This window comes from Ylistrum balloti, unplaced genomic scaffold (genome assembly GCF_031769215.1).
Source record: "Ylistrum balloti isolate Yb309-2 unplaced genomic scaffold, AGI_CSIRO_Ybal_v1 Utg369892, whole genome shotgun sequence".
NCBI classification, from domain to species: domain Eukaryota; kingdom Metazoa; phylum Mollusca; class Bivalvia; order Pectinida; family Pectinidae; genus Ylistrum; species Ylistrum balloti.
Window position 1 is genome coordinate 1226789 of NW_026782024.1, and position 16674 is coordinate 1243462.

A 16674-nucleotide genomic window follows, 5' to 3' on the forward strand; every position below is an offset into this window, starting at 1 on the left:
GGACATCTCGAGTGGTATCCACCCTTTGTTTGGTTGGCAAGACCTCAACAGTTAGGCCTACAAGTATAAATCTAAGATATGGCAAAATTAAGGAAATATGGAACCATACCTCTGTATGTAGTGGAAGACCACAATGAAGTAAGAAACATGACCACTGAATGCACTGTTGTCAGTTGTTTTGCTTAATTTATTCAATGAAACAAATTGGTTTGTGGAGGGCATTACTTTCTTTCTACTAACTGTTGTATTCATTGTAAATTTAGCCCCAAATACGATGATTTGATTTTAATTTGATTTTTGTTGGAATGGACATGAAATTGAAAATGTCTGAATTTATAATGGTGCAGCTAAATGTGTTTTAATTGAATACTGGCTTGAATTCTTATTACATAGATGTTACATTAAACATTGTTTTTTGTTTTTGTTTAAAAAGGTTGTACCATTCATACACAGAGCTATAGGTGGACGATACCTACCTATGTCAGACATCATCTTTGTGCATTTTGATTCTCATCCAGATCTACTCATCCCAGCAGAACTTAAGGCTGATGACATTTTCAACAAAGATATCCTTTATGAGTAAGTAAAATAAACAACCTCTTTTCAATTTTCTGTTATAAGTAGGACTAGAAGTATTTACATCACAGAGAGGACTAAACATGGTTGATTGTTCAGGCCAAATTATAAAATGTTTGCCTCTCACTTCTGATCAACTTTTTATGGTAGCCTGTTACATCAGATTTCTTACAGTGGAGTTTGCTTAACCATTAGAAGCCTCATCATCTTGTGTGTCTAGTACCACCTTAAGTGACCACTCCTTCTCTCCTTCCTTATCACCTTGTGTGTCTAGCACTGTGCCAGCTGACCACTTCTCTCCTTCCTTATCACCCTGTGTGACTAGGATCACACCTGTTAACTGTTTCATCTCTCCACTCTCGTCAACCTGTGTGTCTAACACCTCACACAGTGACCACTTTATCTCTCCTGCCCCTTTTTCTAGGTCCTTAACACTGCACCTGGCGATCACTTATCCATTTCTACTCCTTCATCACCTTGTTTGGCTATACCATGCTTGTTGAACAATCTGTCTGTCTTCCCTCATCGCTTTTTGTGTCTAGCACAATGCTTGCAAACCACCAACTCTACTGCGTCCTTAGCCTGTGTCTTGCACCAAACTCAGTTAATCCACTTCAACTCTTCTCCCTCTTACTCTAAAAAACAGCTAGAAAACATTTTTGTGTGCCAGCTTGCTACCCCAAAAAGTTTAATCTTTGTTGATTCCATAACAATTATACTGTCACAGAAATCACCATAGTGACTTACCATGATCCCCATGATCCCTGCTGGTATACATGAAATTTATTCATAATTCAACAAATATTTATGAAACAAGTAATGGATATGGTAGGTAATCCCATTTCTTTACACACCTTGGTGAAAGACTTTACTATTACCACTGTGACTGCTTGCCCAACCAAGTCTTCCATCCTGTCTTCACATAGCAATGTCAATTCCATATGTACATTAATAATATGCTTAAAGCTGCAGCACCACATCTAGGCATAGTGGTGTTGGAGCTTATTTCTATCTGCACATTGAAGTCATGTTTTGTGGTTGTAGCATTGTGTGATCCTATCCTAATGATACTTTGTTTTACGTGTGTAGGAGTCAAAGCATAGAAAACTGGATACTACCAATGGTTTATGCAGGACACATCAGTAATGTTATCTGGTTTAAACCTCCCTGGTGTGAACAGATCAGAGACAAGACAATTCAGTTTGATGTCGGGAAATGTTCCTCAACAGGTTATCTCAGGTAATTATCAGGGAATAAGATCATCATTTGTATCAATTACTTATGAATCATTAGAAAGTTATATTAAGAAACTTATTTTCTCCTACTTTCTTTATGTGGCATTTTTCAATTTAGTGAATATTATTTCTGTTGTGTTGAATTGTGCACATATCTTTATATTCATTAGGTGAAAATATCAATTACTCAAGGTCAAAAGGTCAGACTTCCTTTAACAACAGTTTACTGGGTGGCTTTTGTTTATTGGTTTTAAAAAACTTGACCAGGGTTTTGTCTTTGTTTAATTTCACTTTCACTGACCAATTGTTGAATATCAATTTTACAGAACCAGCTGTAAGGAAAGTTACTTCGTCAGTGAGACGTTATATAGGCCAGCAGAAAATCTTCTCAACAGAAAATCTCTCACTTTGACTGTCATAACGGTTCAACCAACCAACTGGTCAGAAAAACAATCAATAAATACATGCCAACAAAATGGTGTAGGTAATGGACAAAAAGAGAGAAATATGTGCCATTCAGATGAGAAAACTAAATCAGAAGTTAAAGAAGATCTTCATAAAAATACAGATGTTTTGAGTCAAGGAGAGTCTTGCAAACTGGACACTGGAAGTAAACGTGTTTATGACACAGATACATTACATTCAGATGTTTGCCATGAAAGTATTTGTCCGAAGAAAAAGCAACGACTAAGCCCAAGTGAAAACAGTGATAGTAGTCCATGTAACCTAAGTCAGGAATCATTGTCACATGAACTCATTTTAAAGTTGGAAAATTTATTTGAAAATTTCAAAGATCGTCACATTGTTTTAGATATAGATTTAGATTTTTTTTCAACTAAAAATCCATTTCAAGAGTTGTATAGCCCAAGACAGTTTCAGCTACTACAGGACCTGTATGTGTATTCCAAGCCTACAGATGACTCAGATGAGGTATGCATCACTGTTTCAGATTTTCATGTTTGTTCGGATCTTCCTTACTTCTCACAGTATTTCTCTCTGGAAAGATTTGTACAAAAAGAAATTTTACGGATTTACCTTTTATTTTGTTTAGTTTGTGAAACATATGGTACATGAAAATTGTTTCAGATGCTTTTTTGAAGTGCTTGATGGCTTATTTTGTTAGTTGACATGCTATTTATGGCCTTGGTAAGATTTTTGGCTGTTGGCTCAGTCACAGCAGAGTTGATGGACTTATCTATGTCTTATGCCAGGATGATTTTTTGGAAATTTTCAGATTTGTAAAAATTAAAAAAGTCCATTTTTTCCTTGTCCAGTAATTCTATATCATATCTCAGGTGTTGAGCGATGATTTAAAGCAGTACTAGTCACTTCACAACACAGCTGCTTGACCCGAGGTGCTCCAGCAACGTGCTGATAACACAAATTATCTTTTTTTTAAAGCTTTGTTAGGGGAAAAAATGAGCACACAAACAAAAAATTGAATGGTTTTGTTTTTGTGAATCAGAAACGCTGGCAATGGTAAATTTTTCATATCTAAATGTCAAAGGTCATTGTTGGTGGTACCACTGATAGCTTGAGTACCTAAATCACTATCAATGAATAAAGAAATTGGTGTTCATACAATAGCTCAAGTTGACTTGTTAAGGTAATGCCCCTACCTCATTTAAACAAATCCTTTTTTTCTTTTCACATACTGCAGTCAAAGTCATAATACATTGATGACCTAAATTTTGCACCAAAATTCAACGTACGTGCCGCTATCCAAAATCAATCTTGTTTTCATTTGAGGAATCACTGTTACAAGAAATTTTTATTGCTCTGCAATACATGTAATTTTGAACTGCTTGAGTATAATTTATTCATAAATTCATGTAGCTAGGGAATACAGCGAGCATGAATTTTGTGTTGGAAAATACCTGCATTATGTAGTTGATGTGTTCATGAGAAACAGACAAAAAAGATGAAAATTCAAATTTCTGTTGAGTTATTGAAATTTGTCAAGTTTATTTCTCACACAGGCCATCACAAAATGTGTAGAAGAAAGAGAGGCCCAACTGTCTGAGCTAAAACAGATATTGCAGTCAATGGGGGATAACCCAGGTGTGATTCCAAAACATGACAGGTAACTCAAGTGAAATCTTGTAGATAAGTTAGATGTTTTAAATACACCTGTTTGATGCCAGAGAAATATTCATGATTTATTTTATCAAAAAGGATATAAATATGGCAACAGAAATCATGAATGTAAAGAGGGGTAAACAGTGCTATCTGATTTAATGATGAATAAAAATCGAAAGTTTTAAAGAGGCGTGTTGAAAACTGAAAGAAATCTCTGAACAAAATTGTATTCCTGAAAGGAACAATAAACATTATTTTTTAAGAACTATTGAATCAAAATGCTGTTCATAAGAACACAATCTCATGTTGTTTTAAAGTATACCAGATTTCAAAGAATTTGGTCAAAAACTGAGAAAGGAGATATCTGGAGAAAATAAAAATTTGGAAAAAAAAAACCAAAGGGCAGTAACTCCTTCAAAAATTGTTGATTGAACTGCTGTGTAGGAAAACACAATTTTATGAACATCATTATGAAGCTTAGGCAAAGTTTGAAAGAAATTGGTTGAAAATAAGAGAGCTGATAATCGGACAAGATTAACATTATGAAATGACAAGGGGAAGTGACTCTTTGAAATACAGTAAAATCAGGTAAACACAAAATTGTGTCTTGATAATTAAGCCTACTAAGTTTGCAACAGATTGGTGGAAAAGTGTGAGTGGAGATCTCCAGACAAAAAAAGTTTGAGGTGGGCAACATCATACCTTAATATTTCCCATAAAAATTTTTCATGAACATAGAAAAACCAAGAACACAGGACAATATTTTTCTTCAGAGATCTTTACATCAAGTCTCATCTATATTTACAACAATTGTTATAGATTAGCAGAAAACACATTCAAGTACATATATAGCTAATACTGACGGAGGACCTAACACACAATTGTAGAGAAAACAGTAACATTATGAAATACTTTACTACAGATCTGAGCTGATCCTAACTCTGGTTGAAGACCTAAGACAACATTTTGGAGAAGATGGTGTGGACTTTGGGTTACTACATGATGCTGGCTGTACATGTGATGATACAGAATTGCCTCATCATGTCAGTAGCCAGGAGCAGATAACTCTCCTAGTAGACTCTGTTCAGGAACTACTGTGTCACATGCACAAACCAACTATTATCACTATGGCGAGGTAAATAGACACTGGGAAACCTTACATTTATGCAGTACAAAAGTTGTCCTTTCTTCTGTCAAACTATTGAAATAATTCACCTTATCATTGTTAAACTTCAAAGATGCATATTGTTTGACTTGCCTGCATGTTGTGTTACTTTATAGGGAATGTAACAGTTGTGTAATTATTCTGTAATTAAGATAAACTGGTTATCTAGTCTGTACCCACAGTAAAATAGACCAAGGTACTACCCCTCTGTAAAAGAATGTGTAACAATACTGCCTCTACAGCAAGCAATAGATTAGACTTTTTATCTATTTTTATGCTCCCCTAAAATTTTTGGAAGCATATAACTACTACTTTATCCTTCTATCCCTTCCTTCTGTCTATCCTTTCATGTTCAGATCATAATTTTGCCCTTGATGAAGCAAGGATAATGAAACCTAGTGTAGAAATTGGTAATAATAAGGCAATAGCAACATACTAAATTAAGGGCCCCTAACTTTTCATTTAAAGAGTTATCACCCTCTAGGCTCTATTAAAATTCTTGTCTGGGGCATAATTATGGTTGCATTTAAACTAAGATAATGAAATTAGCTGTATACTGTTACATAGATCATACCAAGACAATTAACAGTGTACCAAATTCATGGCTTGCAACACCTTAATTACAGAATTATTGCCCCTTGTTAAAATTTTTGTTCCAACAGTCATTTTCAAGGAGCATTCATCAGTTAAACTAATACTAATACTGTTTTCCCAACAGGGTCAGATGGCAAGTTTTTTACTCAATTGACATGCACAATGTTTTGTTTTTTAATTATCATTGTGGTCTTGACAAGATAGTGTGCGAAAATATTGAAGTCAGTGTCCATTGACATTAACTAACAAGGACATTTTTGGAAATTTATTTTAATTTGGTTGATGCAACTCCCTCTCTTTTTTAGATCTTTGTTTGTTTAATTTTAACTTTCCTTGATTTTGTCATAAGTCTAAAATGGATGAAATGGTTGTATGATGCAGTGTGACTTCCTTACCATCTTTTAAATTTGCATTTGTGTTCCAATCCATACTCATGTGTACTTTTTTAACATTCCTTTTAGTACCCTTGAGTGTTCATGTATTATTGTTGTTCCAGATCCAGTAACGATGACTACTGCCCTCCAGATCAAGTGGATTACATACAGGATCAGACCCTTGAAATCTTACAAGATCTTTACTTAAAGCTCAATCTTACTGCATCTTATTGACCAGGAAATCTAACAAATTCTCTACACAAAGCTCAACCTGACTGCATCTTATTGACCAGGAAATCTGACAAATTCTCTACACAAAGCTCAACCTGACTGCTTCTTTTTGACCAGCAATCTCACAAAATCTCTACCCAAAGCTCAATCTGACTGCATCTTATTGACCAGAGTCTTACAAGCTCTGTATCTGACTTTCAAGCTGACTGCATTTGATTGATCAAGACTTTTGACCAGATCTCTACCTGAAGATGTGATACTCATCCGAAATATTCTAAAGTGATCAGATTCTGAAGAAAACATCACTACAACTCATATCACCTGTGTTAAAATTTTATTATATAAAACTTAAAATATTAATCAGCGAGACTTTTTTTTCTTTGTGTACTTCTGGGTTTTTTCTTCTTTAGTGTTTGACATCTGAGTGAGTAGGTCCTTCATGCCCTTGTCCTTGATATGGTATCCTTTACCTTCACCTTTATAACCTTGTTTGGACCTTGGCTGCCAGTTCTTCTTTCCTCCGCTAAAAGTTGGTTCATCATCCTACCAACAATATAGATCCATGATAAATATTGATGCTGTATGCTTGAGTGATTAACAATAACCAGACATGTAAGCTTGCATTATTACAACAAAATAGTTCTGTACGCTTGCAGTAACAGGTATATATTTCTTTCATGCACGAGTGATTGACACAGTGAGTCCGACATAGATTCATAGAGAAATTCAAAAATTAAATTCACTTCTGACTTATGACTCCTGTAATAGTTCAATCAACTGAAACATGTAGAATGGCACAACCATGTGTTTACAGCAATTAAACATTGAACCATACATTAACCACAATAAATACAGTAACTAAATACAGCAGTGATAAGTACCCGATACTAACAATGTGTGTGCTTGGTTTAGGAATATGTTCATTGATATCTGACCAATTATACCATAGTGAGTTAGGAAGTCTGGACTTACCATATCTAACCGTAGAGGGTTTGCCTCCATCTCATGGTCCTGGGTCCCTTTCCAACCCGTTTCTTTTCCTTTAGCCTTTTTCCCAGGTGGCCCTAAACACAATCAACAGGTTAAAGGTCAACAAATCATGTTTATGTTGGGTTAAAGGTCATTAGCTCTGGTTTACATCTGTTAGATTAAAGATCAGTAGATCATGTTTACATATGTCAGGTTAAAAGTCATCATCAGATTATGTTTGTGTTGGATTAAAGGCCATTAGCTCGTGTTAACATCAGTTAGGTAAAACGTCAGCAGTTCATGTTTACATGTCTGATTGAAAGTCATCAGATCATGTTTACATCTGTCAGGTTAAAGGTCATCAGATCATGTATACATGTCTGGTTGAAAGCCATCAGATCATGTTTACATGTCTGGTTGAAAGCCATCAGATCATGTTTACATGTCTGGTTGAAAGCCATCAGATCATGTTTACATGTCTGGTTGAAAGCCATCAGATCATGTTTACACGTCTGGTTGAAAGTCATTAGATCATGTTTACATCTGTCAGGTTAAAGGTCATCAGATCATGTTTACATGTCTGGTTGAAAGTCATTAGATCATGTTTACATCTGTCAGGTTAAAGGTCATCAGATTAGATCTAACTTTGTGATGTTAAACACCATTAGGTCATGTTTACATTTCTTTAGTTAAAGATCATCATGTTTACCGTACATATGTTAAGTTCAAAATCATAAGGTCATGTTTACATATGTTAGGTTAAAGGTCAGAAGATCACATTTATATCTGTCAGATTAAAGGCAGGGCTCTCACACCCCATTTTGGGACTGGGGCCCGGGGCCCTTAGAATTGGGAAAAATAATGGTGTTTTCCTTAGAAATGGGAAAACGTCGGGTCTAAATTGGGAAAAAAAGATACTATTTTGCATTAGGAATTTGGCCCCAAATCTGGCAGATCGAGAGCCCTGAAAGGTCATCAGATCATGTTTACATCTGTTAGGTTAAAGGTCAGCAGATCATGTTAACATGTGTTAAGTTCAAAATCATAAAGTCATGCACACATGTGTAGGGAAAAAATATAAAGTCATGCACACATGTGTTAAGAAAAAATATAAAGTCATGTTTATATGTGTTAAGTTCAAGATCATAAAGTCATGCACATATGTGTTAGATAAAAAGATCATAAAGTCATGTTTACATATGTTAGGTAAGGATATAAATACTGTGTTAACGACAACACTCTAAGATATCCAATGAATAACAATGGGTAGAGGTATAGTGTTTTTACCTTCATTGAGAATTTCATTGAACAGTTTTCGTTTCTTCTGACTCTGTCCTTGGACTTCCTTCCACTCCTGTAGTCGGTGTTTGTAGTGAAAGATGCCACAGTTTTTGTGTACATAAAAGCCAAATCTGTCGCCTTGGAGCTTTGACTCATTACGCCCTAACTCCTCTGCCACTATGAGTTTCTGATTTAGGGTTGCACATTTCCACATGTTGTCTAGAGTTCTACTGCCGTTTTTATCACAGGCTATGTCCATGTACGTCCCCTGGACAAGTAAAGTTTGGTATATTGATTCAAAATCATCTATAGTTTTAGTTATCTCTCACAAAATGTTTAAAAATTAGTAAGAAAGAAGTGCACAGTAATGGTATATCAGTTTTAGGACATGGCTGGTGTAAACATAGTGTACACAATATATCTACTTTGTTTCTGTAGACAATAGATATCAACCAAGTTTCATGAGAATCATGTAAATTAAATGTGTAGAATCAGACAACACTAATATCATAGTTTAATTAAAAATACCCGGTACACCAAATGTATTAATCTGAAGCAGCACTTTAAACAGATAGTTTTGCCGTATTAACTTATTTTATCTTCTTGGTTGTGGGATGCTCCTTACAACATAATGCCTTCAAATTTGTTACGGTATGTAAGAAATTCTAGAAGTATACAATATCTCTAGCAGTCAGTTATCTATGATTATCAATGAGTCAACATGTGGGTTCAGATACATTACTTGAAAAATGAACCAAATGCTCCAAACAGAATGATAAAGCCTTTCATAGCTCCACTTATCAATAAGGAGGAGGGCATGCTCTGATATAACAGTATACTGTACTGCCTACAAATGGACCTCAGAAGGATCATTGCATTATTTGTTTCTTAATCCCTTAATGTTGAAACATTTGTCTCTTCAAATTTACTTGACTGAAACAATTAGCATATTCAGACGATATTGAGATCAAGAAACATGTTGCACTATGACTTCTACTGTTTACACTTGTTAAAGTAACAGTAACAGATCAATGCAAAACTTCAGGGTATCACACTTGTTAATATGATTAGTCAAAAAGATTTAAACCAACCTTCATTCGTTTGAAAAGCAGATCACGACTCTTTTCCCCCATGGAGGGACTTTGACAGAAAACATCAACAACATGGCTGCCACAGGGATTGCACACTAAATTACGTAGCTCTGCTGGTGCGAGGTCCAGAATTCCACTGACTACAATCTTAGGGTTACCAAAGCGCAGCAAGTTTTGCATCAACACTGAACCATGATAATTTATGTTCTTCAAAACAGGGACAATTTTCTCCTTCTCCTGAAACATCAACATATTCTCTAATGTAAAACAATATTTCTGGATCTGTGATCCTTTTGTTCTGTAGAGTTCATTTCCTCATAATAAATGGATATTTAAATTTTGTCAGGAAAGTTTGAAGATGTATAAATAACATGCTGTTTATAGTGTTTAGTATTTTTAGCTTTAAAAAGTAAAATAACAGTGAACTTGACCTTGATTATATTAAGCAGTTTTTTACATCTACATATCATTTTGAAAAAATCTCCAGAAATGTGAATGGACATGAGGAAAGGCAGACAGGCATGTGACCATAATCATGATGAAGTAATCTTATATTGATAACAATAAAATCATGTTGTACCTCAGTTTTTACTGATTTATCAGCATTATCTGCATCTTCATCGATACCAAAGTACACTTCATATGTGGAAAGAGATAGCAGCAAGGGAGACAACTTAGTCTGTCTTTCCACTGGATCTGCACAATGAAATGCTCCCATAATGCACTAAAAACGAAAAGTTTACTGATAAAGATCACTTCCTTTTCATATCAATATATTTAATATCATTTTTATCATCAACATACTCTTTACAATTTTTTTTAATCCAACCGATTGGTGAACATTACAATGAAGATATATTTTCAAACTTTTCCAATTATTTCATGAAAAAGATTCTATATTGGACTTCTGAATTTAACTCCCAACTTAGTAGCTATTCTAATCTATATCTCCTGCATCACATTTGGGGGTCAAAATGCTTCAGTTTATGTAAATCAAAATGACAACCTTTTTATGCTAGAGCAGACAGAGAAAATGGTGATTCAGAAGACTTACAAAAACAAGGAGTTTGAGGGATTTAATGACTTAGCTAGGGTTTTAAGCCTTTATTAGCTTACCTGGTAATTTAGGGCCATAAAGAGATGATGATCATCATGAAATAATAGCTCAATCCCACTGGTGAAATTTTAAAAGTTTGAAATAGGTGTTGCACAGGAAAACCATGATTGCGCAATCATGTTACAAAATGGCCTCCCTGGCTGCCGTATCATAGTTTTGAAAAGGTAGAAAAATAACAACACTTTGTTGGCTACCTTTCATTAACATTCCCACCACTTTTTAGCGTAATGGCACCAGTGGAACTGGAGAATAAGTTTAAAATATGTTTTACAAGATGGCTATATGGCACCATCTTGGATTTCAGACATACCAGAAAAATAACAACATTTGGTCAGGACCATCTCAGGATCATTTCATTCAAGTTTGAACTCGATCCCATTGGTGGATCTTGAGAAGAAGTTTGAAATGTCAAAAGTTTACGCATGGGGACGATGATGGACTAAGCACAATTTTAGTTGAATTTGTAAAAAATAGGACCAAACAGAATTTCAATTCAGCTCTACAAAATTAAGAACAAGAAGAGGTATTAACCAAACATTGATTATTTCCAAAAACCTTTTAGACAAATAAGACCAGCAACAATTGAAATTCAAAATGAACTTCAAGCTGATCCAGAACCTTAGAATATGTTACAGCATGGATATTGTATATTGGACCTACTTTAATATGTTTCAGAGTTTTGTTTGTTTTTGTAAAATTAGGTAAAAATACCTTCAGATACCCTGTAGTTAAAATATTAGCCATTAAAGCCAATTCTCCATTGGTATTATGTTTATCTTAAATTTTCTGTACCATCATGCAATGTCTACTTACCCTAACCAGTTTTTCTTGTCTACACCCTAGTCGGAGACAAGTTTCAGCCATTCTTGTTACCACACCCAGGTGATTGAGAGCCAAGAGATCCTCGATTAGGACACTCGCCTCTTCAAACATCTCCTCAAACTGTAGCACAAACAGCAAACCATTTATAGCTTGTAACACACTTCATACAGATGCAGCTTTTGTTCTCTACATATATGATATTTAATGGTTTTCAATTAAATATCAGAAATATGTTACAAGTATGACAGCATAAAGATATCGCATGACTGAAAAATACTGTGTATATATATTCTGTAACATGAGAGCGATATACCATATTCAAAGAAAAATCATAAATTTTTTCTTTTTTTTTTACATTTCTGGAAGGAAACAAGATATGTTTGAGAAACACTGCATTCTCAAGGGAAAGCCACTTGAGAAGGTTAAACAAAGATCAGGGTAAAACATTACACTGAGAGGAAGTTTTTCAATACATTGAAGGTGAACATGTGGTACCATCATGCGAAAGGTCATGAGGAATGCACTAAATAAAAGAGCATTTTCTAAAAGGATATAAGAAAATGCTTGTTATAGCAATTACCAGACACACAACCCCAGCATATATTTAAATCCACTAAATGAAGAGAAGAATTTGTTGTTTTTACCATTTCTTCTATTATTTTCATTATTAGAGTCCTGTATTATTTTCACACCAGGGCACTCGGATGTTGGATCTCATTTTGATCAATATTGAACTCATCTGAGATCACACCGATATCAACCAATATAAGAAAATGGTAAATATCTGACATTATTAATTCACGTTCTCTTATATCGCTTTATATGTATTTTACGACCTGTGTAATATTACAACCAAAATCAGCCAACACCATTATGAAGCCTAAACAGTAATGGCTGAATAAATTATACGGCCAAACATTAGCTGATGACATGGAACATGTGTAAACTCTTAATGTCATGTTCTGCTTATTATCACATTTTTCCCTGACAAATAGGACATGATATTATGCGAGTTTCACTGTACTACTAAACAGGAATATCTGTGAACTTCAACCATTAGTAATGGAAAGGAACATTCATATTGGTCAAAACTACAAACATATCTCCTCACTGGAAAAAGTAAATCCTCACTAGATGACAAAGATTTTTTATATCATCATAAAGTGATAAATAAAGCATCTATAAAATTGATATTTTTTATATTTCATGAGCAAAATTATAATAAATAGAGGATATTTAATAGTGTCTTCAGTAAAAACAAATATATTTAACAAAAGTGTCTAATATTATAGTATCTTTCACCAGTGAAAATATTAGACATACCAATGACATATATTTGTTATCACTGAATACACTACTAAATATTCTATTTATTACATTTTACACGCACAAAATAGCCAAATGACTGGCATATTTAGTACAGATATAAAAGGAAGAATCTGACTGTGCTTGTTGCGGATACTACTCACTCATTATAACTTTGCAGTATGCGACAAAATATTGTCCCTTTTTTTTAATCTTTGAAAATATATAAACACAAAATTAAATTTCAATGTAAATTAATTTTTATATTAACAAAGAAAAAGTTACTTATTAATGTAACTAACAGACAAAATTTGCATTCAGAGAGAGTTTAACATGTGACAAGTTACTACACAGCTAAGAATATAGCAGCAACTTAGCTGTTGCTATTGATGACACGAATACTTTTGAAATGTCTAGATCTACTTTCAAGATGTTTGACTGGGTTTGATCTCTGATAAGGTAATTTGAGCTGCATTGTTTGCTGACTTCCTGCTGACTAGTAAACAACCTTTCTAGGTTTCTGGTTTTGTGATCATTTGGGTTTTATGATTTGTCAATTCCATAAGATGATTTTTCATAGGTGTATGTCTGCAAAATTTATTTTCCACTAGTTTTATCAACAAGATATTTCACAGGCAAAACAACATAATAATATATTTTATTTCACATATTGAGGTATATATATATATAGATGTTGTGGACAAATCTAAAGAACAGAAATACTTACAAGTTCTTTTTCCTTGACATTAGAAAGAAGTTTCTGTAAAATGAAATTGGCAACAGGATGGAGGGCATAGTACGTAAGCTTTCCTTTGAAAACTTTCTTGTAGATATCTCTGTACATGTCTTCAGACCCAAGATTTAATATCTGCTCCACCAGGAATGAACCGATCTCATCTGTTGCTATCGCTGGTAGACTGAGAACAATAAGTAATAGAATAACAAAAGTATCATGGTGACAGGTAAAATTAATTATTGTGAAGTTTCCATTGGTGAAATCATACTAATTTATGGCCAGTGGAACTTCAGGGCTCTCGATCTGCCAGATTTGGGGCCAATATTCGGCCCCATTCCCAATGCTAAATAGTATCTTTTTTTCCCAATTTAGACCCCAAGTTTTCACAATTCTAAGGAAAACACCATTATTTTTCACAATTCAAAGGGCCCCGGGCCCCAGTCCCAAAATGGGGTGTGAGAGCCCTGAACTTAACCTGCCTCCCACAAAACATGGTCTAGCCATGTCCCCCTATCGTAACACATTGTCTAGTAATTTCTGAACAGCGAAAGCCTTATCTGGAATTCTTCTCCATATCAGAACAGAGAGAGAATTAGCTCCAATCAGCCTCAACTGCTGAACAGACAGCCTTGCTTTGATTTCCCTCCTTTATTCCAGAACAGAAAGAGCTTTACATGAAATACTCTTCCATTTCTAAACTGAGCAAATCTTACCTGGAATCATTCTCCATTTCAGAACACAAATCAGATGTGTTGAGGACCTTGAGCAGGTATTTTTTATTTTCATCTTCCTTTTGATGGTGAACCAGCAGCAGTGTTTGTATGACAGGATTGGTGGTGGAGGAGCACAAGCGATCTAAAATGTATTTTAACCTACACATTATCAGCTATAATAAGGTGTAAATATCTTGTCTTGTTTTTTTTATTTCTAATAATTTAGATTTCATTTTTCAAAGAATGTCTGCAGCAACAGTACAGTGATTTTTATACTAAGTTAAACACAAATTTAAGCATCAGTACTTTCTTTCACACGATCCTTACTGCATTCAGATTAAAAATACTTTCGAACTCCATCCATTGTTTCAAGATCAGAACAATTTGACATCCAGGTAATGAGACAATTGAGTACTTCAATATGATATTTGATATTTGGAAAGTTGGATCATTCTAAGCACCTTTATAATACAACAAAAATTGATGATTAGGAATAGCAAACATGAAAGATTGAGCTTACGACTGTTAATCTTTTTTTTTCAAAACAAAATTAGGTTTACCTTTAAAGTCTTCCATGCGAAATATTTCCTTTGTCATCTTTTTCAGCATTTTTCTAAATAAATCTGGCGGTTCAAATTTGTCAAACGTTGGTAACATATTTTGTTGATTATCTGAAATTATAAAATGTTAGGTGGAAGTTACATTTGCATATAATCATTCATTTGTTTAGAAGTTTCTAAACATTTACCACTTAAATGAATTGTGATGAAACTTCTACATACATGAGCACATATTAAAAGTGACCATTTTATCAAGTTTTACTTTTCAATCATACATTGTCCAATTTGAAACACACAGGTTGGGTTTATTGGTAAGAATTTCCTTCCTCTTAAGATAACATGTATATCAATCAATCATGAATCTAACCTCTTCTTTGGTTCCTTGACAATCTACTTCTGATGACCTGTTCATCCACTGCAACACCAGCCAGAATCTGAAGAATCACTCGAACAATATGTGAACTGTAAACATCCAAACTGTTCATTAAATTATCCTTCACGTAACAGCACAGGTTTAAAAATAAACCTTCTAATGTAAGATCCTCCTCAGTCTCCTCTACATCTTCTGATTCCAGCTTTGTTTTCAGACACCTTGGCACTTGAGCTAAAGTGTTCTGTAAAACATGGCTTGCAAAGCGGTCAGTTAACATGTCTGACCAATCTGATTTAAATATCTGTAGAAGAGTTCTGATGTGACTTGCTTCACTAAGCCCTATCAATCTCTCGAATATACGACTGGTACTAGCCAAGTGACAAACCTTTAAACCATCCTCTTTCAGCTGACCAAATACATTATTCAGGAATATATCTGTAAAACAAAAGTTTGAACATAGTTATATGCACATTTCTATTTAAGCAGGAACAAATTGCTTCTATTAATTAGATTGGTTACCATGCTATTGTTCAACTGTAAATAACATCACAGCTGTCTGAAATTCTAACTGCAAATTGAGAAATACATCATATAAAATGAATACATGTCATTCCAGTCCTCTAATTGTTAGATACTTGTTTTGTCTTTTGACGCAAATTACACCTATATTGACTGTAACTGTGTTGGGGTTTGGATCAACTTGGGGCTAGAACGACTTGATTCAAATAAATTTCTGTGTACATTGTATAATGGGAGAAAAAGGTTTTAGTAATGCCCTTATTTTTTTAGATTTCTCAATTTACAACCAGAATTTCAAGCATTTGTGAAATACATGAAGTTGTCTCACAGGCATTAGCTTCGTCTGTCAATACACCCATATACTAATACATGTATATCGGTGTATGATTGTATTGACAGTCGTAGCTAGTACCTGTGCAGGTTGCATTGGTATATGTAAAGTGCAGTGGTATTTGTCAACTCGAAGTCCAGTCCCACAGACAAATATATCATCAACGTTTACTTTAAAGACAAAAACAAAAACTCGCATCCAGTGAATGAAGCTTTACATCGAATAAACTCTGTCAATATGACTGCAGTATAGCAATGAACCAACAACAGCAGGCTAATCAACGAGTACCTTTATCTTCACTTGAGTCAAATTCTTCGTCCAAAGTTTCTGATACCCTTTTGTAGTAATTAATCACTTCATCTGGTATTCTGTCCTTTTTCTTACTCTCTTGTGATTTGTCTTTCCCTTTCTTGTGCTTAAACGTTGACATTTTAGAAGTGGTGTAGCAGAGCAAAACAAATACACGTGCTCCGATTTTCCCGGAAATGGCTTTTCTAAGTACGAAAATGTGACTGTGCTAAAATGATTAAAGTAATACAATGGAGATTTTATAATAATTTAAGGTGTGGTAGAGATCAAAATACAAAGTATGTATTGATGCTT

The 16674-nt window shown here is 34.4% G+C and overlaps 2 protein-coding genes across 2 annotated transcripts; one reads left to right on the forward strand and one right to left on the reverse strand.

Moving 5' to 3' along the window:
• The first annotated feature begins 42 nt into the window (after positions 1-42).
• LOC132546498 (UPF0489 protein C5orf22-like) lies at positions 43-6614 on the forward strand. Its single transcript, XM_060210216.1, has 7 exons — positions 43-138; positions 434-579; positions 1666-1815; positions 2138-2741; positions 3791-3894; positions 4813-5025; positions 6146-6614. Exons 1-7 carry the CDS (start codon positions 79-81, stop codon positions 6255-6257), a joined length of 1389 nt encoding a protein of 462 aa, XP_060066199.1. The 5' UTR covers positions 43-78; the 3' UTR covers positions 6258-6614.
• Positions 6581-16533, reverse strand: LOC132546497 (nucleolar protein 9-like). The gene is made up of 11 exons (XM_060210215.1): positions 16360-16533; positions 15216-15656; positions 14849-14959; positions 14289-14430; positions 13567-13756; positions 11526-11654; positions 10176-10319; positions 9596-9832; positions 8511-8772; positions 7227-7318; positions 6581-6797 (listed from the first exon to the last, which is right to left on the reverse strand). The coding sequence occupies exons 1-11, from the start codon at positions 16499-16501 to the stop codon at positions 6615-6617; spliced, it is 2073 nt and encodes a 690-aa protein (XP_060066198.1). The 5' UTR covers positions 16502-16533; the 3' UTR covers positions 6581-6614.
• Between the last annotated feature and the right edge of the window lie 141 nt (positions 16534-16674).

Excerpts from the sequence above, each read along its gene's own strand:
- LOC132546497 (XM_060210215.1), bottom strand. The coding sequence starts at position 16,501 with ATGTCAACGTTTAAGCACAAGAAAGGGAAAGACAAATCACAAGAGAGT. Across the intron at positions 14,960-15,215 it reads GTCAAGGAACCAAAGAAGAG|ATAATCAACAAAATATGTTA; the intron begins GTTAGATTCATG and ends TTATAATTTCAG. Across the intron at positions 7,319-8,510 it reads CAATGAAATTCTCAATGAAG|GGCCACCTGGGAAAAAGGCT; the intron begins GTAAAAACACTA and ends GATTGTGTTTAG.
- LOC132546498 (XM_060210216.1), top strand. The coding sequence starts at position 79 with ATGGCAAAATTAAGGAAATATGGAACCATACCTCTGTATGTAGTGGAA. Across the intron at positions 139-433 it reads TAGTGGAAGACCACAATGAA|GTTGTACCATTCATACACAG; the intron begins GTAAGAAACATG and ends TTGTTTAAAAAG. Across the intron at positions 3,895-4,812 it reads GTGATTCCAAAACATGACAG|ATCTGAGCTGATCCTAACTC; the intron begins GTAACTCAAGTG and ends ACTTTACTACAG.